We start from the raw sequence: 25,994 nt of genomic DNA on the forward strand, positions 1-25,994 counted from the left end.
TTGCTATACTGTGGGTTTATATTCATTTCCCTTCTATCACTTCCTGGCGTGTCTTTCAGTTTGCTTCCCTACATTAGACCTGCTCAGTGCAGCCCGCGTTGCCTGAGCAACTTTCCAGTTCTCTGAGCTCCTGGTTTGCCTTGCATTACTTGTATTCTGTGCCTGACTTCCCATGTACTGACTCTGACTTTACTGCTTATGTTTGCCTGCTGCCCGCCCTGACCTTGGCTCATTTTCCAAGCCCTATTCTGTCTCCTGCTATCTGTACTCTGCATATGTGGGTGGTCTCAATATCGTCAGCTGGGTGTACCTGGGGGGCCATGACCTGGTTCCAGCTTGCTGAAAGTCCATCCCCACCATCAGGGGCCCTGGGGCTTAGACTCTGTGCCCTTGGAAACCCCTAAGTGGCGATCTACAAGTGCTCACTACCGCAGAAACCTGATAAATGCAGCCACCGCATCTAATGATTGGTAAGCTGCTATTAACCTTGTTAGCCACCATGTCCACCCATCTGATCCCGTTTCACTTTGCTACTTCCGCCAACTTCATGCAACTGCATTAATAGCTGGCACCTGTCTCCAGGTCTAACAAGAGAAGTGCTGGCAAGAGGAATGTAGAGGTAAAAGAGGCTGAGACTTTACCCCCCCCCTCCATTCCCACCCAGTATTCCTCTTGCCAGTGCTTGTCTCAGGAAAGTCCTTAGCCTTAGAGACAGGTTGGGGTATCAATGCAGCCCTGTCCTTGCTAACTGTGTTGTAGGTCAGCTGTGGGGGGGGGTCCTGTCTAACCACATATCCGGCCTTCCACCACACCTAGGAAAATGGGACAAAGTATTACGTGTACTTTATATCCTGGGTGGCAAAACACTTTAATAAAAAATTAAACTTCTTTTAGAGTTTAGTAAAAAAAAAAACAAAAAAACAGCATCAGAGGGAAGCAAAGGTCAAAAGATAGCACTAGGGATTTCCAAGATCTTGCGATCATTATTCTGGCTACCATGAAAATGAAAGATATTAGGCATTGGGTGGACCTTGGGGCTCCCCCAACATAGTGTCCAAGGAGTGCCTGTTGCGGGGTCTTAGTCAAATTAGTCCCCGTAATCCCCGGATCCAGAATACACAAGCTTTTGGGCACATCCACCATAAGTGATACACTGTTCCTTTTGGCTGCACCCTCAAAAACACAGAGGGGAGGCTCCCAACACCCATTGGGCAATTCTGGAAGGTACTAAGTACCATCGCATTAGTACTTTATAGTTGGCCTCTATTAGGGAGGTCAATAAAGTTTTTTTCTTTTTATTGAAAAAGTGTAGTGTTTACACTCAGGACCAGACAGTACTGTATATCGAAGAGACAAAAGCAATGTCAAAGTTTCTGAAAACATGGCAATCCTTTAAAGTTGATATATAAAATCTGTTATAGTACAACTTCAGTACAATATAAGATGACCCCCCCCCCCCCCCTCCTTCAACAAATGTCAACATGTAACCTTCTGTAGCATTACCATGTGAACTCCCAAGATCATACAGTAATTTGTTACATAACCAATTGGTACGGAGTGCGGACACCATTGCTATCTCCATTTACCCAGCAAGACCTGGAAAATCCGGCCAACTCTGCCGTATGTGCAGAAATTAATTAGGGGAGTTATGATGCTGAATTGTTAATTGTTCACACATGAGATTAGTGTGGCCTGTGTTAGGCAGGAAATATATTATTAAAAGTATAAAATAACAGACAGGATCTCTTCAAATAAGAGGGGCTTCATTATTCTCATTCTCAGGAAAAATAACATTCAGAATCTACTATGCCCTACTCTCCTTTGGAGCATTAAGTCAGCTGTAAAAGCAGGCCCTCTTATTATTATTTATTTTTTTCAGTTCAATTTAAGTGTATTATCTGAACAAGCCAAAGTAATAGCATAATATAATCTGCAGCCGGCTTTAAAAAAATCCTTCTCAGCAATAGAGACAAATGGGAGTGTTCACTGAGCAGCTAACATTGATATTTGTAACCTTGTCGCTGTAACTAACTGGTGACATAAACAAAACACAATTATTATTTTCTGATTTGCCAAGTGCAGAAAAAAAACGCTCTAGCATTCTTTATGCATATGCATCTGTCAATGATAATTGCATTGTAATATTCACAAGCTAGCTGTGAAAACATTGAAATACTAATCACATTGGCATTATGACTTATGAGCAACAATCACTGCGATCAGTAAACATTTTCCCATCTAAATTGTCTGAGCAATAATTGGGGAATGAAAACTAGTGTGAATGAATAGAAAGCAGATCCAGGAAAATATGGCATCTCAGAACTAGGGAGGAAGATAAAAATGACAAGCAAGCAAATGGGATTCTGCTCATATTATTCAGCCAGGAATGGTTACTGTGAATCAATTATAAAAGCTGTTTTCATGCAGATGAGAAAAATATGAAGAGCTGGGGTGTCTGGGTTCAGCCTACCGGATGTTCTGCAGTACAATCCCTGTACAGATAAAACAGGAGATGTGCAGTTAAAGACCCAGATGTAGTTCAGCCTATGGCAAGTTTATAAATAGACCAATTAGGTAAAAGTGGAGGGGGAACAGACTGCGGAAGAGGGAGGCTAAAGGGGAATTCCAGCTTATGACACGTTTTATCAAACAATATAAGGGTGCAAGAACTATCACATTGTAATATATATAGATATATATATAGATATATATAGATATAGATATATACTGTATATATCTATATCTATATATAGATATATATATATATATATATATATATATCTTTAGATAGATAGATAGATAGATAGATAGATAGATAGATAGATAGATAGATAGATAGATAGATAGATAGATAGATAGATAGATAGATAGATAGATAGATAGAGATATATATATTATATATATATATATAGATATATATCTATAGATATATATAGATATATATCTATAGATATATATCTATAGATATCTATAGATATATATCTATAGATATATATCTATATATATATATATATACTATGTGACATTAGAGCAAGATCTAAGATGAAATACATACCACAGACCCAATAGTATAGTTACGAGCAGTCTAGGATAAACTCTCCTATATGCCATTCAGATCTACCCCAGGTCTACCCTTAGCCTGTTTATTGCAGAATTGTATACAAATCACTGCCATTAACTCCTGATCTGCAAAAGTTCACCCAAAAACTCACTCACTAGCTGGTCTATTCAAGTTCCTGGTACAAAGTAGCTGAAAAAGGCAGTTTAGAAAGCTTACAAAACAAAGGCAGACAGGTATTTAAAGCTGGTATTAAACCCAAGAGCAGGCCCACAGTGATAATCCACCCGGCTTCCAACCTGCAGGTTGTTGACTCATTTAGGTACTTGGGTATCAGGCTGGGTTCACACTGGTACGACAAACGCTCCGACATTGGGAGCTCATGTCGCATGACGTGTGAAAATCAATGTTTCCCTAAGAGAGTCGTCTTAACTGGTCCGACACAAGTCAGTCCGACTTTGAAAATGCTCCCTGCACTACTTTGGTCCGACTTTGGTTGGACCAAAGCCCATTGAATATCATTGAAGTCGGATCATAGTAGGATCCTTGTCCTAACTATCCGACTTGTGACATCCGACATGGTGATTGCAGCAGCAGTAAAAGGAATTTATGTCACACTGGGATTCTTTTGATTGGTCAAAGGACAAGTTAGACTATCACATAGTTGGATCAAAGTAGTATCCTGTTCATTTAAGTCGAATGGATGTAGGACTGATGTAGGACGGATGTAGGACTGATTTCGCAGAGCAAAGTAGGATGACAGTCTTATGATTGTTGTGTAGTGTCCATGTGAACTCAGCCTCAGGCACAACTGTAGGAAGAATTTGGTCTTCCCCCTACTTATCTATTCTATTACTACCACGCTCTACAGATGCAATTTGGGTCTTTAGATAACCCCTTACAAGTGACTCCCCTTGGAAAATTGTAACAACATCCTGATCCTCCAAATTTAATCTCTGAATACTACTCTGCACTTGTAGTTGACTCTAATCCTAGGTTCACCACTGCTCAAACTAAACAGGCTTCCTTAAATACATCTTTCACAGATTCAGATTGGTCTGAGTTCAGTCATACCTACTTCAGTTACCTCCTCCAAAGAATTATTCAGCTTAAAGCGGAGTTCCACCCAAAAGTAGAAGCTCCGCTTATCTGCTCCCCCCCCCCCCTCCGGTGCCACATTTGGCACCTTCCAAGGGGGAGGGGGGAACGGGTACCTGTTTTTGACAGGTACCCTTCCCCGCTTATCGGAGACACAAAAATGGACTCTTACCGGAGCAGATTGACCCTATTACAGAGTCAGATTAGCATGTATGTTGTCATGTCATTATAAAGGGGTTCAAAAGACCCAAATAGCATAAAACTGCGTAAAAAAACCCAAAAAAACAGAGGCACTACATTAAACAATGCTTCTGTGAAGGCCACTGCGGGTATTCCACATTTTTGGGAGTACGAATGCTTGCTACCCTTGATGCCCACAGTGGTTCCTCCAACTATCTTTTACGCTGCTACAGGAGATGTGAGCTAACGGGGGGGGGGGTATTTGATACATGCGAGTAGTTGACCATTTGCACTGCCCTGAGGGCAGAAATGCAGAGATGTTCTTAGGACACATGCTTCCGGAAAAGTATAATGTCTCTTTTTACAGCTATGTATTTTGCTGGTTTTGACCCTATAGTGACAGGTTCATATCACCTGTGTTCTGGTGTTTCAGCTCATCCATGTTTGCTTTGCTTTTTTTTTTTGGTGTTTAAAATAACTGATTGAGTATACAGTACCAGGTTCGTTTTTCTTTCAGGTGTGTTTTACTTTTGTTCTAATTTCCATATTGATCCCCTGTATCAACATCTTCTAATCAACAGAAGACTAATAGAGGCCAGAAAGATAAGAAAGGCATACATGATGAGTCACTCCCCAATAAAAAAGGAGATAATTAATCCACCAACATTTTAGTATTCCATTGTTTTTGTTTTATTTTTAGCACCATAATACCTCGAACCGGAATATGCGCCCCCCCCCCAAACCCAGAGTACACATTCTTAAATTACCATCATGTTTCATTACCTTGATAACAGATATTTTTTCCATATATCCTTATGCTGGAAATACTGCATACAACACAATTTGTACAGAAAGGCATCCTTCAAAAGGTCAGTCTTGCCTGGCCCAGGTTTTTACCTCTTATCACCTTGCTGTGTGATGAAACTGACAGGCAAGTTTCAATCTCAAATGTTTACTTTGTTTTAGTTGTTTAATAATGATGTAAAATTATTTCTTTCATTCTCCTGTTAATAAGTGCTGAAATCAGAGGCATATGTATGTGCCAAAATAATACGAATGTCATAAAAAAGCCAATGTGTCAGTGATATGAAAGAAGGTCTCCAGGATTTGATGTTATTAGTAATAAAAAATAACCACTTACCAGGCTCAATTTTTCTTGGCTCACCTCCAAAGTGGTTCCTGCTTTTGAGCAAAATAATTCTATGGTAGAGTAGTCATGCCACTTTGAGGTTTGCCAGCTTGATTTACTTAATGTGCTTGTAAATGCATAAGGTTTTTTCATCTTAAAGTGGTTGTAAAGGCACAGGGTTTTTTGCCATCATGCGTTCTATGCATGAAAGTAGTAAACCTTCTGTATGCAGTAGCCCCTCCTAGACCTCCCTAATACTTACCTGAGCCCCCTTTCGATCCAGCGATGTCCACGAGAGCCTTGCCTCTCCCGGGAGTCACACTCCTGATTGGCTCCCGCTACTGTCAATCACAGCCAATGAGCCAATTAGGAGATGGAGGGGTCGGGCCGAGCCATGGCTCCGGGTGTGAATGGAGGCTCCGTGTGTAAATTGACACACAGAGCTGAGGGTCGGGAGCGTGCCTGCTTGGGTGCCCCCACAGAAAGCTACTTGCTGTGGGGGCACCCGGCAGGAGGGATGAGCCGGAGCACCATTAGGGAACCCGAAAAGAGGAGGATCTGGGCTGCTCTGTGCAAAACCGCTGCACAGAGCGGGTAAGTATAACATGTTTGTTATTTTTAGAAAAAAAAACAAAGCTTTAATATTACTTTAATGTATTCTCTGCATTAAGATAAAAAAAAATCTTCTGTGATTAGATCCCCAACCCAAATATTTACCTGAGACAATTTTGATCCAGTGCTGTGCCCAAGAGCAGCAGCGATGCTCTCTCCCTCTGTCCTCACTGGACATGAAGGCATTAGTGGGAGTCACTGGCTGCCGTTGATGTCAATCAAATCCTGTGAGGAGGGGGCAGGTGTGTTTGTTTATAGATGCACACATCACAGCTCGGGATCCAGCGTGCACAAGCAACTTGCTACGGGGGCACTTGGGAGTGATGGGGAGCCAGGGGCGCCCGTGGGGGATCCCAGAAGAGGAGTTTTGGGGCTGTTCTGTGCAAAACCATAGCACAGAGCAGGTAAGTATAACATATTTGATATTTAAAAAAAAATGAAGCTTTAGAATCATTTTAAGCTTTAGTTTGTACAAACCAATTCACTCAACTCTATAGACAACAATAAACCTTTATCCCCCCCCCCAAAAAAAAATGTTGCTGTAACTGCTTCTAAATTGTTAGCTGGAATTTGGCTCTTCCATCCAGAGAGTAGGCTTTCTAAGATAGGAAGTGTGTTACAGAAAGAATAAAAGCTTAAAAAAAGGAAACTAATGCAGCCACCACATCTAATGATTGGTAAGCTGCAATGGATTACATTTTTGGTTTTGGATTTTTATACAGCTTTAATGTAAGATGAATTCCTATTGGCTGTCAAGAAAGGCCAGTAATGAATTGCTAAGAGTAAGGATTGATCATGGAACAGATGGAACAAATTGCTTCCTAAAATGTGAGCTACACAAGTAGTGCATAATGGCAATGGACTTTACAAAATTAAACAGTGCTCAAATTATAAGGGATTTATTACATCTACTATATTATATTATGTAGCTTACACCACAAGGAATCATTAGTTGCATCTTTTTTATCAATTTAGTAACACATCTAAACTACTAAACACACTGCTGTACAGTGTAGCTCCAGCCTAATGAAGAATATTATGACTATGTAATGAATTTATAACTACACTGTCTATTGGTCTAAGACATTAGGTCATTAAGTCATTAAAGTGGTAGTAAACTCCCATGTATGGTTTCTACCTATAGGTAAGTGGAGCATATAATAAGGCTTACCTATAGGTACTGTAAATATCTTCTAAATGTGCACGTTTAAGAGATATTTACTTTAGGAGGACTTCTTTTTTAGGTAAGTCTGTCATAATGTGTTAGTATGCAATGTATACTAGCATAATATGACTTAAAGCGGTGTTTCGCTTAAAAAAAAAAAAATTAAAAGTCAGCAGCTACAAATACTGCAGCTGCTGACTTTTAATAACCGGACACTTACCTGTCCCTGGGTCCAGCGATGCTCCCTCTCCTCTCGGCGGCGGCGGCATTTTAACTGTGGGCGCCCGGCTGTGGCTTCACAGCCGGGCACCCACTGCACATGCGCGAGCCACGCGCCATGACTAGCCGCGCAATCATCTGGGACCTGTCACGTGTCCCAGATGATTGCCTAGAGGGAGGGGGGAGAGGTGCTCTCCCTTCCTGCGCCGAGGTAAGTGACGTCAGGAGCCCAGACGCTGAAGGAGGCAGATTTCGAGGGACCACATAGCAACAGGCATTATATGGTAAGTAAAAAAAAAAATTTTTCCAAATTTTTTTTTTTTCATGCACATTAATGAAATTTTTTTTTTTTTTTGGGTGGAACTCCACTTTAAACTACCCCGTGCTGGGTTTTTTTTTTTTTGGATGAAGTTTACTAATGCTTTACCAGTATATAATATAAAACATATCAAAGAGGCACATACAGTATATGATAGATACAGGGTGTCCCCTAGTTACAAACATCCGACTTACAAACGACTCCTACTTACAAACGGAGGGAGACAACAGGAAGTGAGAGGAAATCTACCCCTAGGAAGGGAAATTTACTCCTGTAAGAGTTATTATGGGGAAAAGGTGTCTCCACTGATGTTTTATCACCAAGGCTTGTTTCCACAACAACCCAAAATTTTCAAAATCCAATTGTCATTGGGACAGAAAGTGAGGTGAAATCTTATGAACAGGGGCTCACACAGCAATACAAATGTTACAGGGGTGTTAACCCTTCCCTATGCTATCCAAAAAGCTTAAAAATAGTTTTTTTGGCTGGAGCTACACTTAAAAAATGTACCTGTTCCAACTTACAAACAGATTCAACTTAAGAACAAACTTACAGTCCCTAACTTGTTTGTAACCCGGGAACCCCCTTTATGTTGTAAAATAAGTTCTACAAAATTATTAGAACATAGCATTAAAAAAATATATCTGACTTTCCATATTTACCTCCCATGTCATTGAAAGCCGACTCACTGTCACATTGCTTAGTCCCATAACAATTGCAAAGAACGAGTTCAGATTCTTGTATTCCTTACAACTGAAAAACAGAACATTTTAAACTTAGCACTGCCTTTCAATCACAGTGAAATGCAACTCCTCTTCTGTAAATATATGCCATCATAGGTCAAAACATTATCGGCTGTTTCATATAACTGGTGCTGTGTGACTGTCCTTTTATGCTCTGAGCTCCATTTAGGGATATCAACATAAGTGACCAGAGGAGTGGCAGGGATCCAGTGGAAGAACATAATGAAAATAATGAGAATCCTTGAAAAACGTGGAACAAAAGAACCACCCGGATTTTGTTGCTACAAGTCCCTGGATTCTGCTGGGTGCCGGGTCCTCAGCCATCTTGATTGGCCGATGCAGGGTCATATCACGCTTGTGCAAATGCAAAGGAGTCATTGCATGCGCAGCTCTGTGTACATTTTCTTGGAGGAATGCGAACTGGCAAGTGAGTGTATTTTTTTAAATGTCTTTTCTGCAATAAAGAGCCTGCCTGTTCGCAATTTTTGTTTATTTTTCGCATTTAGTTCTGCTTTAAAGCTACAAAGAAATTTTAGACAACTTCACGCTTCCAACCTTTTGGCAACAGTTTGGGTACAACGGTTTTCTGTTCGATACGACTGGGCCCCTGTTTACAAAGCCAGCTTCATTCAGACATGGTTTGAGGAGTTTGGTGTGGAGGAACTTTGGAGGCCTACACACAGCCCTATAATGTAGATATTCTCCAGCACACCAAGGATCTTCAATTACGTCCAAACGTTTTTTTATTGAAGAGAGATCATATCACAAACAGTGTTTTGGACCAATGCAGGACTCCTTTGTCAGGCATGTGACGTCTGACGACATCATCACATACCTGACAACATCACATGCCTGACGAAGAGGTTCTGTGCAGCCCTGAAACGTTGCAATACACTGTTTGTGATGTGATCTCTCTTCAATAAAAAAAAGTTTGGATGTAATTGAAGATCCTTGGTGTGCTGACGAATATCTACATTATATTGTGGATGTTCCAGTATCCAGCTGGCAGTCGCTACAGCACACAATAAATTAAGAGCTCATTCCAGCAATGTATGCGTTGGGAATATGGACTGTCTACACACATTCCTGACCACAACCCTATGAAACACCTTTGGGATGAATTGGAAAGTCACGTCTTCTCGCCCAGCATTAGCATTTGCCTTCCTAAATGCTCTTTTAGCTAAATTCACATGAACACCAATAGCTTTCCCAAATGAGTGATACATTTTTAATTGCAAAGGGGGGTACTTATTTTTAATGCCCATGGTTTTATAATGGGCTATTCAACAAGCTCATATAGGTGTGATGGCCAGATGTCCACAAATGTTTAGCCCTATAGTGTATTGAGGAGCAGTCACAAAATGTGGAAATCTTCTTAAATGTTTCTATGTTTTCCAATTTTCGAATACATAAGCAATACTATATATAAAATATATAAAACTAGTTAGCTTTATCATTATAATTTAACTTCTACTCAACATTAACGTAGATTCTTCCAATGTTTTGTTTTTATGATATAAGGAATTTCTCTCCCCACAGGAATGCCATCTGCTGTCTCTTTAAGAGTTCAGCCCTAAAAGTGGGGTTGATTTGTGCCAACTCGTCTTTTGTCTCCATAAATTTGTTCTTTGGCACTCTCGGTGGGAACTCCAGCTACTAAAAAGCACATTTAGCCTTTTTTTTATTTTTAGCCCTGTGCAAAGTAGAAAATGAAAGTAAACAGTTTTTTTCTTTCTAGGACTAAATTAACCACATTAAGAGGAAAAAACCATAACGTTACCTGACACCCTAAGCCGCTGCACTTAGCCCCACCAGTGTTTTTGTTTGGCGTGCCCTTTAGCACTTACGTTTAAGGATTTTTTTTCTACATTCCATTGTCTTTGAAGATTGTTATATTTTTAATTGGTTGTAATTAAGTATTTTTCTTGAATCCCGCTGCTGAACCTGAACACATTTTGAAATTTATGTCTTTAAAGGATTTTTGTTTCTTTTCAATGTCCTGCTGATTTTTGAAGCTGTAAACGGTTGAAGAAAAACACCTTTAGCATTTTTTTAATGCAGTTGCTGAGAGGGAAAAGGATTTTGAGAGGAAAAAAGCAGCCTTCTATCCAGCGGGTTTAAATAGTCAATCCACGGGAGAGCAGAGCCAGGCTGTCAGGGGTCATGCTGTTGGCCTACTGTGGATTTCAGTCAGCCACCAGCCTAAACAGAAACGATTTTCTGGTGGACTTTGAAATGTTTTTCTATACATTATGTCTTTATTAAAATGTATCTCTGGAGCAAAGAAAATAATAAGTCATAAGCGACTTGAATGTGCAAAAAAAAGTACAATCCATTTAGAAAATAAAAAGACCCCTCAATATTTTTTTTCCCGTTACTCTTTTGAAAATTGCACTAAAAGTACTTACTGGGCTGCAATTTTAATAAATTTCTTCAGAAGTTGAACACGCTTGCTGAGTTGAGGGCACAGGCAAATCTCAGTCACAACCCAAAACTGGATTTCATTGAAACGTCTCAGGAAGAGGTCCAAATTGGCTGTTGTCTTTTTAAAATTGTGCCTTCCAAAGGTGTGATAGATTAGCTCCAGCTGAAAGGAGGGAAAGATTACTTAACTGCACTTGCAGGACATTTTAGGTGAAGGGCAATGTCAGATGGCTGCTTTCACGCCATGTCTTTTTTTTTTAAATTAACGTGTTACGTAGGAATATTTTGGATCAACCAACACAAGGTTATGTGAGCATGCCAGCAGATCATTTTTATAAAACATACACATCAAGCATTGGAGTGAGGAACGCTGTAAGATGTTTTTAAACAGTGATAGGAGATAGGGTAAGGGAGGATTGTAATCCCTGCTAGTTTTTTTTTCTGCCATCTGTGTCCCATTGAAGAGATTCCCCTTCACTTTCCTGTCCCACATCCAAAACAGGAAGTAAGAGGAAATCCCTCCAAAGTCAGGGAATGCCTGTTTGTCACCAGAACTAGTGTCTCCTTTGGAATATCGAGAGAACGTCACCAGCACACCATGGATCTCCAGAATGGGTCCAAAACTTTTTTCAGAAAACACATTGTTACAGCAAAAGCAACATTTTGGAGCCTCGCAGGACCCCTTCATCAGGCATGTGACCTCGTTTGCTGTAACAATGTGATCATTGAATAAAGTTTTGGACCCATTCTGGAGATTTATGGTGTGCTGGTGATGTTCTCTCTCTCTGACTATATACAGTTCCAGCCAGTGGTTGCTGCAGCACCCACTTACATACACAGCCATTGCTACAGGAATGTGTGCATTGGGAATAGTGCATTGGAATCTAGTGAAAGATTTCACCTTTATTCCTGTTCTTTCTGGTGACAGCCCAAAATTTGGTATTTTCTTTTACTTTCACTCTTGGTGATAATGGTAAACAGGACAGATAGTGAGAATAAATCGCCCTAATAGGGGTACAAACAGCAATAAAAACCTGGTTGTAACATGGAGGAACCCTAGAACTAACTTTTAGGACACAGAGAACCCTCTGCTAATAATTACTATATCTACAACTCATGGTAACCAAGCATAAACAGTAAGTGGAATTATAAAAGTGCATGCACATGGACATTTGCAGGTGCAAATCCCCTCTAACGCAAAATTATAGTTTCTGTACCACAGGTGGCACATACATATTGACTGTATGTAGCTGTATCTGGCACTGGTGTTTTATCACACATGCATGTATAAAGTATTCCCTGAATGTGAAACTTTTGCATTCTGGGACTACATCTTACATGCAGATTAGTCAGATGAAGGAAACAGCCGGCAACTCTGTGAATCCTTATATTCTTTATTGTTGCATATCAGTGAGTAAAAAAAGTGACTAACGTGTTTCGGCGATAAGCCTTGATCACAATGTTTTTTACGCACTGATATGCAACAATAAGGAATATCAGGATTTACAGAGTTGCCGGATGTTCCCTTCGTCTGACTAATCTGTCCATTGGTGTTGAGAGGACACCTAAGCCTGAGCACCCGGAAGATGGCTTCCACTAACGCTTGATACCTTGTGGTTCCACTGTTTAGAGCAATGCACCTGTTCACTTTGTGGTTCACATCTTACATGCACACATCTAGAAAAGTCGAGACAAAAAAGCATTAATGTTTTTTCGAGTTTAGATGTATACAGCCATTCACCTCAATGGCCGGCTGTGCACATCATCTGCGGCTTTTCAGGCACCAGAAAACACCAGGATTTTTACGCTAAATGAGATTTGCACCTGGAAATGTCTGTGTTCATGGGCCCTGAGAATAAATAAGAGAATAAGAAATAAGACATATACTTTACATTTTTGACACCTATTACATGACAATTTTTTTAGCAATAATTATGAAATTAAGTAAACAAGAAAATACATAGTTACAATTTTAGTGTTACCATAAATTTGTGGTCAGTAAGGTGGCCCCTTACCTTGGTAAAAAGTCCCCCTTACACTGGTGGTCAGTGGGAAAAAAAGCCTCAATACACTGGTGGTCAGAGGGAAGAGTACTGCCTACATTGGTAGTCAGTGGAAAGAACGCTCCTTACACTGGTGGTTGGTAGAAAGAATGCTCAAAAAATATATGGTCAGTGGGAAAAATGTTTAGATAGCTGAAAGAATCATTGGTGTCAGTGGCTACTTATCTAGGTGCCAAAAAATGCTTTGATCAAGAAACCTCTAGCAACCTTTGGAGAAACCCAAGGGTTCCATGGAACCCTGGTTGAAAACGTCTGTTATAACCTAGAGCAGGGGTGTCCAACCTGCATCTCAAGGGCCACATGCAGCCCCAGATGGCTATAAATGCGGCCCAACACAAAATTATAACCTTACTTAAAAATGTTGATTTTTGGGGCTGAATTGTTTGTAAAAATGCGTTTACACTTAGTGAACACATGAGGCTGAAGAAAAATGTAACAGTTTCTCTTTACTAGACTTTTATAAGTTTTATCTTCCCAAAGAAAAATATCCCACTCTTCACAATCAAGCCTTATCCATGCCATCAGTTTTCGGCCGCACCTATATTAGTGAGCAACAATTTTCAAGGATAAAGTACATAAAGAGCAAAATTAGAACCAAAATATCTGAAGAGCACCTTGAGAATTCATTGAGGATTGCTACTGCATCCATCAAACCAGAAACCGATGCATTAGTTTATCAAAAACAATGTTAAATATCGCACTAGTTCTATGTTGCCCTCCTTTACTTTTAGAATAAAAAATATTACAAAAATTACTCAGAAGGTACATTATCTATGTCAGTGATTGGTAACTTGTGATCTGCCCAACTTTTTCTGTTCATCAGCTATCCTTATTGTTAGTGTATTTTATGTGTGGCCCAAGACCATTCTTCTTCTTCCAATGTGGCCCGCGAAGGTCAAAAGGTTGGACACCCCTGACCTGTAGCATCACATTGAATTCTATCAGCTATATTATTGGTTAGTTAAATCCAGTCTTAACAAACCCACAGTGGCCTTTATTAATTATAGATCCAGTGATACAGATTTCTGTGCAAGAACAATGAATCCTCAAACGACTGCCCTGCTTGCCAATACAATACAATACCACATTATTCAATAACTAATTAATGAAAACCTTCTGTGTAATAAAAACGTGCAACCTGTAAAGTCTATAGTTATGAAGGTACAAATCGTCACATTTCTTTGAAAACTCCTATTTTTAAAACATTTATAGACGGTAGAGAACAAGGCCAAAAAACTTTTGGGCACACAACTTACCTCATTAACACAGTTGAAGAGGTCCCAGTCGTGAATTGTCATTTGGTAAGCCAAATCCTTTGAACTCATGAGTTCAAACGTTGACATGGTACCGACTGACGGGCCCTCTTGTTCTGGAAGAGGTGTCTAAATCAGAAGACATTGATATTACTTAAAATAGAATTGTCTCACTTGTTATCCGTCTTCTACAACATTTTTATAGTAAAACAAGCAGAAAAACTGACCAGCACAGGTTCTTTTTTTTGTCTGATATCATGACAAGTTTAATATCTGATGTTTGTCCATCACCAATAAATACAATTACATTTTTTCATCTTGTTTTTATATTTATTTTTTGTCAAAAGGTTTTCTGCACAGATTAAGTAAGGTGCAATGTGCTGATCTTGTGACCGTTTTACGTACCAGAGAATCAAACTGATCCCGAGGACAAGCAAAGAGTCGTCCATTCACGCTGAGTGTTGTAAACACAGAAATGTCATTTGGCTTCAGAACCACTTTCTCTAAAAGAGGGAAAAGGGTTAACCGTCAGTCACAAAGAATATATGCAAATATGACATTTATTTTTATGCCTTTATGATCCTTTACTCCTTATTGTATTTTTTCCCTAAGTAATCCCTAAAAGTACATCATAAGGGCCTGTGTCAACATAATTTTGTTTGCTTTATAGCAGGTTTTGCTTTCTCATACTAGTTTTTTTTGTAAAGCCCGACTGAGGCAGGTCAAATGCATTTCAGGAGGTCAATTGCAAGTCAGATGCACCTTTTAATGAATTCTGAATGAACTCAGAAGCATCTCTGATGTCATACTAATGGCATCAATACAAGCTCAAAACCCATTGAAACAGGCCCTAAGGCAGTTCAAAAACATTGATTAACCACTTCAATACCAGGCACTTAGACACCTTCCCGCCCAGGCCAATTTTCAGCTTTCAGCGCTGTCGCAATTTGAATGACAATTGCGCGGTCATGCTACACTGTACCCAAACAAATTTTTTATCATTTTGTTCCCACAAATAGAGCTTTCTTTTGGTGGTATTTGATCACCTCTGAGGTTTTTATTTTTTGCACAACAAATAAAAAAAGACCGAAAATTTCGAAAAAAAAACAAGTTTTTCTTTGTTTCTGTTAAAATTTTTTGTAAATAAGTACGTTTTCTCCTTCAATGAAGGGCACTGATATGGCTGCACTGACGGGCACTGATACGGCGGCAATGATGGGCACCGATGAGGTGGCACCAATGAGGTGGCACTGACAGGCACTGATGATGGGCACTGATAGGCGGCACTGATGGGCACTGATAGGTGGCACTGATGGGCACTGAAAGGTGGTACTGGTATGCGGCACTGATGGGCACTCATAGGTGGCACCGATGGGCATTCATAGGCGGAACTGATGGGCACTCGTAGGTGGCATTGATTGGTACATATGGGTGGCACTGATGGGTACTTATGGGTGGCACTGATGTGTGGCACTGATGGGCACTGATAGGTGGGCACTGATGGGCACAGATGGGCACTGACAGGTGGCACCCATGGGCAATGACAGGTGGCACTGATGGGCAATGACAGGTGGCACTGATAAAACATATTGGGGGCATTGCTGGGCAGATCTGGAACATAATGGTGCCAATCAGTGCCCATTTGTGGGCACTGATTGGCACAGATTGGGCACATTGGGCACATGTGGATGGCCATGGGGTACATACCTGGCCATCCACATGTTGCTCCTTCCCTGGTGGTCCTAGTGGCCATCCCTGGTGGTCCAGTGTGGTGATCTGAGGGGGGGCTGCGCTGATAATTAATCAGCGCAGACCCCCCCATCAGGAGAACCGCCAATCGGCTCTCCTCTACTCGCGTCTGTCAGACGTGAGTGAGGAAAAGCCGATCAACGGCTCTTCCCATTGACAGCGTGATCACCCGTGATTGGACACGGCTGATCACGTGGTAAAGAGCCTCCGCCGGAGGCTCTTTACCAAGATCGGTGTAGCGGTGTGTCAGGCTGACACACCGCTCCACTGATCGCCGCGATGCGCGCCCCCGGGGGCGCGCGGCGGCATGTTATCCTGCTGGACGTCATATGACGCCCAGTCAGGATAATGGAACCACTTCCCGGACGTCAATCCGCTATAGGGTGGGCGGGAAGTGGTTAAAGAGTATGTAAACTCTAATGCCCCGTACACACGGTCGGACATTGATTGGACATTCCGACAACAAAATCCATGGATTTTTTCCGACGGATGTTGGCTCAAACTTGTCTTGCATACACACGGTCACACAAAGTTGTCGGAAAATCCGATCGTTCTGAACGCGGTGACGTAAAACACGTACTTCGGGACTATAAACAGGGCAGTAGCCAATAGCTTTCGTCTCTTAATTCATTCTGAGCATGCGTGGCACTTTGTGCGTCGGATTTGTGTACACACGATCGGAATTTCCAACAACGGATTTTGTTGTCAGAAAATTTTATAGCAAGCTCTCAAACTTTGTGTGTCGGAAATTCCGATGGAAAATGTGTGATGGAGCCTACACACGGTCGGAATTTCCGACAACAAGGTCCTATCACACATTTTCCGTCGGAAAATCCGAACGTGTGTACGGGGCATAACAATGAACTTCTCTTATTTTCTAATTAAGTGAGGGTCTTGTGAGCCAAAATTTGGATTGATGCCTCTTTAAGGTGAAATAAATATAAATAAGCTGCAAACACTAACCACGTTTCTCTTATTTTCTGCTTTTTATCCTGGTAAATGTACCACTGAAAGAGTTTTTGAGAATCTGATATTGGTTGTGCTTTAGTACTTTAGTAATAGAAAGCTGGGAAAGGCTGACACCACTCAGTTCAAAAAAATGCTGTTGGCTATCTACCCACAACAGGACATGGGAGCTGGCAGATCGACAGCTATTTTTCTGTACTTGCAAAGCTTCTAAAGGCATGAGACATGGGGAAATATACATGTATTGCATGTTTTTTTTTTTAAACAACAAACAGTAACCTATTGTAACAAGATTTCACATTGTTGTAGTTAAACTAGAAAAATAATGCAATTCTAGTTGCTAGGGATTACTAAATTCAGCACACTAAATTGTACAACTGGGAAACTCATTTATTCTCTAAAATTTCACCTCCTGCATCTTTTACAGAATTCATATTAGGTTCTTCTGAAAAGGAACTTGGTTAAAGGAGAAGTACAGCCAAAGCTTGTTTGGCTGTACTTCTCCTGTGGATCACAGGAGTGCAGTGCATTCTGCACTTATGTGACCTGTTTTCAGAAGACAGCAGGCTGAAGTCCAGCGAGCTGTGAGAACCAAGCAATCTGCGGTGTTAAATCACTTGGTTCTCATTCTTAGAGGCGCCGGGGGGGGGGGGGGGGCAGACATAGCATCGGACTGATGCTGCATCCACCTAGGTAAGTATGAATATTAACCTCTTCACGTCGGCGCCTCCCGGGGCCTTTAAGAGGTTTAAGATGCTGTGAGGCAGGGCATGGCTTAAGATCACGTGACTACCATGACAACTTGCAGCAGTTGGGAGCTTTCAGTTAGACATTGGTCACTGTGTCGGGAGCGTGTAGAGCGGCACAGCGCTATTGACTGCATTTTACGCAAATATGCGACCTCTCAGTGCTAAGGTCCAGGCAAGGGGTTAAATAAAAAAACATACTTCTCTTTTAAAGTAAACATCATATTTTTGTTGCTGTCTCTGTATCCTATTGGAGAAATTTCACTTTACTTTTTGTTCTGGAGATCCAACAGAAAGTTAGAAAAAATCTCGCCAAAGCAAAGGGAAATTTCCTTTTAGACAGTTGTCACTGAAACAGGTGGAAGATGAAAATTGTATGTAGCGATGCCCCCGTAGGAGCCGCTGAGTGTTGTGATCCACCTGTCACCCTGCCCAGCCCGGCATTCAGATCTCAGTCACTTTAACAATGAACAGTCCATGTGCTTGTTTTTGTTTGTTTTATTGAGGGAATTTAACTTGGATGGGGTAAGGGAAATATGGGATGCCAGATGAATTGTATATCAATCAATTGGTGGATTCTATATCAATCAATTGGGACAACTATGTACACTCCTCTGTACATGTTACTACTTCAGTCTCCTCCAGAACTTTCCTTGCTTGCTCTTCCTTCCTCCTGCACAACTCTTACTCCTCAGGACCAGCTAGCACATGTAAGGTTAGGCCTGACACTGGCTCAGCCAAGCCTTAGCAACTGCCCTTTGCAGGCAGGGACTGCGGGTCCCTATAGTGTAGCAAGAAATAGAAAGTCTATAGTGATAGCTGTCCTAGAGATGGACTACTGCTCCCAGTCAGCCCTCTTCAGGCCCTGTCAGCCCTCCTGAGAACTTAAAGTTCAAGGAGGAAAACGGCAAACCCAGAATGTATAAAGTCCAGATTACATTTTATTGAGGTACTGTATCCATAAATCCAATGTGTTTCAGGGACTCAACTGGTCCCCCTTTATCAGGGCTTGGTATTGTTAATTGACACGTGTACTGGGCTGATAAAAATGGAGGGATCCTAAAGGGGTAATGAGTGTGATCCCTCCAGATGCTAGTTGAGCTGTATCCATAGCTTAAAAAAGTTATGGGTTTAGATACAATTTAAACCAAGACTGATGATGACATCAAATCAGAGGAAGACCTCCCCGCTACCAGCTGAAAAGTGCTGCTAAAACAATGGTAAAGCGCCACTAAAACTAGAGGTGCTTTACCGCTAATGGACCAGCCTCCCCAGTGTGAAACCTGACCTGGCTATTTGCATTTTTACCCCATCCTATTACTGAACTGTGAAAGGAAGGTAGGTAGAATTTAATGACAAACCGAACAATCTTTTTTTCTAAATAATTTCCTTAAACTGGTTATTCTTTATTGGGTGGTAAGGAGGTACTTGCATATGCCAGATGCTGAGCTTCCATGGATGTATTTTACACAAACTTGGGTACTTTGCCAGCATTACAGCCCAAAAAATCCAACTTCTGCATTTTAGTCATTGTTTAAGTGGAAATCTGTCAATCATACAATTAGATTTCTTTCGCCTCCTCCTTGATCAACATGACTGAGGATCTGTCAAAGTCTTTTTCTGTTTGATTGACATAATTGCTTTGCACAGCCTCACTTACTATGCTATTATGCTAAAGATCTGGAAAGCATAACACTTAAAGAGTAGCTTGCTACAATATAATTGTTTACTACTTCCATAGTGTGCTTTAGCCTTAACTTAGCAGAGGTGTGTTTTAGAAAGGCATCGATAGATTTTAAAATCATCCTTAACAGTATTTAAGGAGTATTGGTTCTGTCAGCGCTTACATACACTATCATTACCGTTAAGAAAGAGAGGAAGACATATTTGATTCACATGTTGGTTGAATATTGTGTTTTCCCTTTATTTTCAAAAAAGAAAAAAGATAATTCACCCTGACATTGATACCTTAAAACTCATGGTTGATGACAGTGGTTCAGCACATGCCACAAAGCCAACTCTTCAGTATCCATGTGTCCCAGACCAACCACAGATCCAAAGCCCACATTACAAAATGAAAGCTGGATCTGCACTCACTTCCATGATTGCTTTTTGTTTTCATTCAAGTGAATAAAAACGAGTGTGAGAGATGGGAACGAGGGACACCTATTAGCAAAAGTATGTTGGCATAAGGCACACCCCCTGTCACACCCACTTAACAAAGAATTATAAAAAAAAAAGAAAAGATTAGTTAAACCTCCAAGTGCTTTTGTTTTTACCACTTTATACTGGTTTTTATCATTTACAAATGCAGCAAATTAGAAATTGGAGGAAAGATTTAGCACTGGGAAACACTTTTTCAAAGATAAACAGTGCATTTTATGTACAAGTATATAGATCAGATCAAAATCTATCTCTCCACCCCCCAGCTCTCTCCATCTGTCTCCTCACGCATTACCAACTTACTAGCAGACATATCAGCCTGAATGTCACATCACTTCCTCAAACTCAACCTATCCAAAACCGAGCTCATGATATTTCCTCCCTCAGGTGCCACTTCCCCTAATTTCCCTGTCAAGATCAACGGCTCAACTATCAACCCATCTCCCCACGCCAAGGTCCTAGGTGTAATCCTGGACTCTGAACTAACCTTTCGAACCCACATTCTATCACTATCCAAAGCTTGCCGCCTCAGTCTTCGCAACATCTCCAAGATACGCCCCTTCCTAACCAATGACACCACAAAGCTTCTAATCCACTCCCTGGTCATCTTCCGCCTCGACTACTGCAACTCCCTCCTCATTGGTTTACCTCTAAATAGGCTATCCCCACTTCAGTCCATCATAAACGCTGCTGCCAGGCTCATCCACCACACAAACCGCTCAGTGTCTGCCACACCCCTCTGCCAATCCCTCCATTGGCTGCCACTCAGTCACCAAATTAAATTAAAGATACTAACTATAACTTACAAAGCCATCCACAACCTGGCCCCCAGCTACATCTCTAACCTAGTCACAAAATACCAACCTAATCATTCTCTTCGCTCCTCCCAAGACCTCCTGCTCTCAAACTCCCTTGTCACCTCATCCCATGCTCGCCTTCAGGACTTCTCCAGAGCCTCCCCCATCCTCTGGAATGCTCTACCCCAATCTGTCTGATTTTCTCCTACTTTATCCACTTTCAGACAATCCCTGAAAACTCATCTCTTCAGAGAAGCCTATCTGGCCCCCACCTAACAACTGTACATTTATCTTCTCAATCAGCACATCACCCATAGTTATTACCTCTTTTATCTCTTGACCTTCCCTCTTGGATTGTAAGCTCTAAGGAGCAGGGCCCTCTGATTCCTACTGTATCAAATTGTATTGTATTTGTACTGTCTACCCTCAAGTTGTAAAGCGCTACGTAAACTGTTGGCGCTATATAAATACTGTATAATAATAATAAATAAAAAATGATGGACAAATGAGGAGGAAAGAAGGAAAGAGGGACTAAGTTCCAAATTAGGGACAGTCCCTCAAAATCAGAGACAGTTGGGAGCTATGCTGGATGTTTTTACTATAGGGTCGGGGCACAAGTGTCCTCAGTGTAGTTCCCCAGTTTGGACACTAGGTGTTGCCATAGGCAGCTATGAGAACAAGCTCAGGGACCCCTATTAGTGACATCATAGATAGGCATTAGCGATAGCCACTTCAGAGTAGTGCAATCTTAGAAAGCGTCAGCCTTGCCCATATGGGGCATCCTGGGAAGTAGTGCTGTTATATAAATAGTCTGGCGGGAGACTGCCTTGAGTCATAATCAGAAGTGTCTGTAGGACCACAGCAAAGGTGTGGTCTGTGAGGCTCTATCTCTTGGAGCTTCCCCTTAGGGGGAGAGCAGTGAAAGAAAAGTGCAGGACTATTGGTACTACTTGGATCCCCTTTGCAAAATATATGGATTCCTCGATTTAAATCTCCTCTCCTTATGGTTCTCTCTATTGTTTGCAACATTAAAGCTGAATTCCAGGTTTTTTTTTTCCATAGTTACAGTGGTTCAGCTTGGACCAATGTAAGTGTACAGTATATACTCCATACCTGGCTGATCCCTGTAGTAGCCGCTGCTACTACAGTGATCCTCACTGTCTTCCGGGTGCAGTGCCGAGTAGCTACCTTGCAGCATATTAACCACAGGGAGTTGCCTGCTCATAATGGGTTCCATTCAGTTTAATGTTAGCTTTTCCCCCGTATATATTGCATAAGAAAACAAAAAGTGTATGGGGAAACTGTATATTCCAGGGGTATAAGACATATCAAATACTGTTCACACCAGAGACCAACACCTTTGATTTATTTGTATTTGACTTTATGTTTTGGTGTACAATGTTTGCTGCATTTCATACTGATATGTATGTGTTGAAAGAACATGTTAAACCACTTCTTCTAAATAAAGAATTTAAATAAATAATAATACTGGGCTCCATTCAGAGTATGCCTTGTATTTTCTCAATTAATGCAAAGCATTCTTTGATTGGACGAGGCAGAGTGGGGTCATGCTCTTCACCTCATTTAATCAGAGAAATAGTGTATTGATTTGGAAGAATAAAAGTCTTTCTCTGAATGGAGCCCATGCCTAGTGGGTGACCCTTGTGGTTACTATGCAACAGGGGAGTCGCTCAGCACTGGACCTGGAAGAGAGGAAGGATCACTTTAGTAGCAGGTATAGAAATTTACATTGGTGCAAGCTGGAAGATACAGTCAATCCACTTGTTGGTAATATTTTTTCCAGATTGGATGAGCAAGATCACCGCATGGATCAGTTTGCCATGGCGTTACAAACGCTCCTGAGTCGCACGGCTCTCCTGGAATCTCCCACTGTGGCTGCTCCGGTACAACCTGAGTTGCAGGCCGTTCCTGCTGCTGCGCCAGTCTCTGTGCCGGCACTCGCTTCAAGTATTACCTCTATAAGAGGTATGTCTGGTTCCGCCAGTGGCGGCTGGTGCTCAAAATTTTTTGGGGGGGCGCAGCCTCACTGTGCCCATCAAACGCAGCCACTGTGCCATCAAAAGCTGCCACTGTGCCATCAAACGCAGCCACTGTGCCCATCAAATGCTGCCACTGTGCCCATCAAACGCAGCCACTTTGCCCATCAAACGCAGCCACTGTGCCCATCAAACGCAGCCACTGTGCCATCAAACGCAGCCACTTTGCCCATCAAACGCTGCCACTGTGCCCGTCAAACGCTGCCACTGTGCCCCAAATGCTGCCACTGTGCCCCAAATATTGCCACTGTGCCCCAAATGCTGCCACTGAGCCCCAAACGTTGCCACTGTGCCCCAAGTGCTGCCACTGTGCCCAAGTGTTGCCACTGTGCCCCAAATGTTGCCACTGTGCCCATTAAATGCTGCCACTGTACCTCAAATACTGCCACTGTGCCCCAAATGTTGCCACTGTGCCCCAAGTGCTGCCACTGTGCCCCAAATGTTGCCACTATGCCCCAAGTGCTGCCACTGTGCCCCAAATGTTGCCACTGTGCCCCAAGTGCTGCCACTGTGCCCCAAATGTTGCCACTGTGCCCCAAGTGCTGCCACTGTGCCCCCCCGCCTGCCGTCTGCCTGGCACTTACCTTGTCTCGGGTGGGCAGCAGGTGACGGTGGCAGGTGGCGAACGGTGTCTGGTGTCCTCCATTTCTTCCCCAACCCCGATATCTTCTCCCGCACACTCCTCCTCTCGTCCTCTGCTATGATTGGACGCCTGATAGGCGTCCAATCACAGCCCCTGTTGTTTCAGCCAGTCAGGTGACATGTTGGCTGAGAGGCGGTTCAATGTTAGCAAAGCGAATTCTTTCACTTTGCTAACATATAGCTGAGTGACAAGGAACGCACAGTGTTCACATTTTTGGGCGCCTATTAGAGCCTATGGCTCTAATCAGGTGCTTCCAAAACACACCCCCACTGCTGTAATTCAGGTGTCCGGTGCCTGAAAAGGGGCCGGACACCTGAATAGGAGGTGTCAACAGCGACCACAGATAGATTCATGCAATGCATGAATCTATCTATGGTGATTAGAGTGGTGCAGGAGAGGGGGGGGTGACGCTCCTGCGCCCCTTATGGACACACCGCCACTGGGTTCCACTCTGCTTCCCCAGCGATTTGGGGATGACCCAGTTCAATGCAGAGGGTTTCTTAACCAGGTTGAGATATACTTTGAGATGCTGCCCCAGGTGTTTCCCACGGACAGAAGCAAAGTAATATCTTTGCTTTCTGAGAGAGCCTTGGCCTGGGCAAACCCTCTATGGGAGATGCAAAAACCTGTTGTCTTGAGTTACCCTGAGTTTGTGGCCACCTTTAAAAGGGTATTTGACATTCCCACACACTCCGCTTCTGCTGCCAAGTGCCTCATATCCATCAAACAGAGTACGAGAACTGTTGCCGACTACGCCATTGAATTCCATACTCTGGCAGCAGAGGTTCCTTGGAACAATGAGGCCCTCATGGCTGCTTTTTCTCATGGTCTCTCAGATTCCATCAAGGATGAGATAGCAGCCCGAGATATACCCACTGAGCTGGAGATGTTGATCACGTTTGCCATCCTCATTGACTCCACACTCAGAGAAAGAGTCTCTTTTAAGGAGCACTTGTGGAAGCCTCCTGTACATTTGCCTCCAAGCTTTGCAGTCCCACCCGTGCCTCCCTCACCTCCCGTGCCTCCTGGTACAGAGTCGGTCAGTGAAGATGAACCCATGCACTTGGGCTTCACGTGTCTCTCTGCGGATGAGAGAACCTTTAGGAGGAGGGAGAGATTGTGCCTTTATTGTGGCCAGGAAGGTCACTTTTTGAAGTCTTGTCCTACCCATCCAGGGAACGCCCGGACCTTTAGGTCCTGTCACGGACAGACCTTAGGTAGCGTTGTTTCGTCCCCAATTATCCAGGATAAGCCCCTGGTTTCGGTCACCCTTTCTTAGGCTGAGTCGTCTGTCGAGATACAGGCTCTAATCGACTCTGGGGCTGCAGGCCTGTTCATTGATGCTGCCTTTGTATCGAAGCACTCGATTCTGCTGCAGCTGCGCGACACTCCACTTGCAATTGAGGCTCTTGATGGGAGACCCCTACAGCCAGCCCATGTGACTCATGAAACGGTTCCGTTGTCCATGGCCGTAGGGGCTCTTCACCTCCTAATCCAATTCCAAGTTATTTCCTCACCTAAGTTTCCGCTGGTTATTGGTTATCCTTGGTTACAGAGGCACAACCCCTCTTATGATTGGCTCCGTGCTGAGGTTCACTCCTGGTCACCACAATGCAGTAAGACATGCTTCCAGAAGGTAGCCAAGGTCCTGTGAACCTCTTCACTCTCCTCCCTGCCGGAGGAGTACCACCATTTTGTCTTTGACAAAGGTCAAGCCGGTAGTTTGCCTCCACACTGGCCGTATGATTGCGTAATTGACCTTCAACCCGGTGCCATACCCCCTCGTGGCCGAGTTTACCCTTTGTCGGTCTTGGAGGATAAGACCTTGGAGGAGTATGTTGCAGATGCACTTTCTCGAGGCTTCATCCGCAAATCCTCATCCCCTGCTGGTGCTGGTTTCTTCTTCGTGAATAAGAAGAGTGGTGAACTGAGACCTTGTATTGATTATAGGGGTCTCAATCGTTTCACCGTTGATTACGGAGTTAGTTGACCGCCTCAAGGGAGCAACGGTTTTCACGAAGCTTGATTTGAGAGGGGCATACAATCTCGTGAGGATTAAGGGGGGCGACTAGTGGAAAATTGTGTTTAATACCAGAACAGACCATTATGAGTACCTTGTCAGCCAAGCTGAAATACAAGCACATGCGTGAAGGGACGACTCGGCCAGACGTCGCATGAACAGTGCAAAGGGGGTGGCACGATGCACGGGGGAAGCGCCCGCCCAATCCCCCGCATCCATCAAAGGAGGAGAGGAGGAGAGAGGGAGGGTACCCAGCATGCATCGCAACTCCCAGGCAAACAACCTATATTTTTGTTTTACCTATCTACATTTTTATGGGTACATACCATTTATTTTATTTTAAATAACATAGAAATCCCATCAACAATCACACGAAGAGTTTTCACACAATATATCCCATGGGGGACTGCATCTGTGCTCCTGGTTTCCACTTTGGCCCCTTCCTCAGCTCCCTGCCAGACATATCTTTCTGGCCGACCCCCGGCATGTGGTATCGCACAATCTCAATATCAGCTCTTATGTGAGTATTCTCGTTATGGCTAGCCATTTTTGTCAACTACTTCTATCCTCTCAGTTGGTAGTTATATTAG

At 42.6% G+C, this 25,994-nt stretch overlaps 1 protein-coding gene across 7 annotated transcripts in view; it reads right to left on the reverse strand.

Annotated features, from left to right (window-relative positions):
* RAPGEF4 (Rap guanine nucleotide exchange factor 4) overlaps nt 1-25,994 on the reverse strand; it is a 488,280-nt gene that overhangs the window by 67,843 nt on the left and 394,443 nt on the right. For all 7 annotated transcript variants that reach the window (XM_073633880.1, XM_073633882.1, XM_073633881.1 and 4 more), the window contains 4 exons: nt 14,669-14,766; nt 14,267-14,392; nt 10,932-11,110; nt 8,443-8,533 (listed from right to left, as the gene is read on the reverse strand). In XM_073633880.1, the coding sequence (XP_073489981.1) occupies nt 8,443-8,533; nt 10,932-11,110; nt 14,267-14,392; nt 14,669-14,766 (494 nt within the window). The remainder of the gene's footprint in view (nt 1-8,442; nt 8,534-10,931; nt 11,111-14,266; nt 14,393-14,668; nt 14,767-25,994) is intronic.

This window comes from Aquarana catesbeiana, linkage group LG06 (assembly GCF_042186555.1).
Source record: "Aquarana catesbeiana isolate 2022-GZ linkage group LG06, ASM4218655v1, whole genome shotgun sequence".
Lineage (NCBI taxonomy): Eukaryota > Metazoa > Chordata > Amphibia > Anura > Ranidae > Aquarana > Aquarana catesbeiana.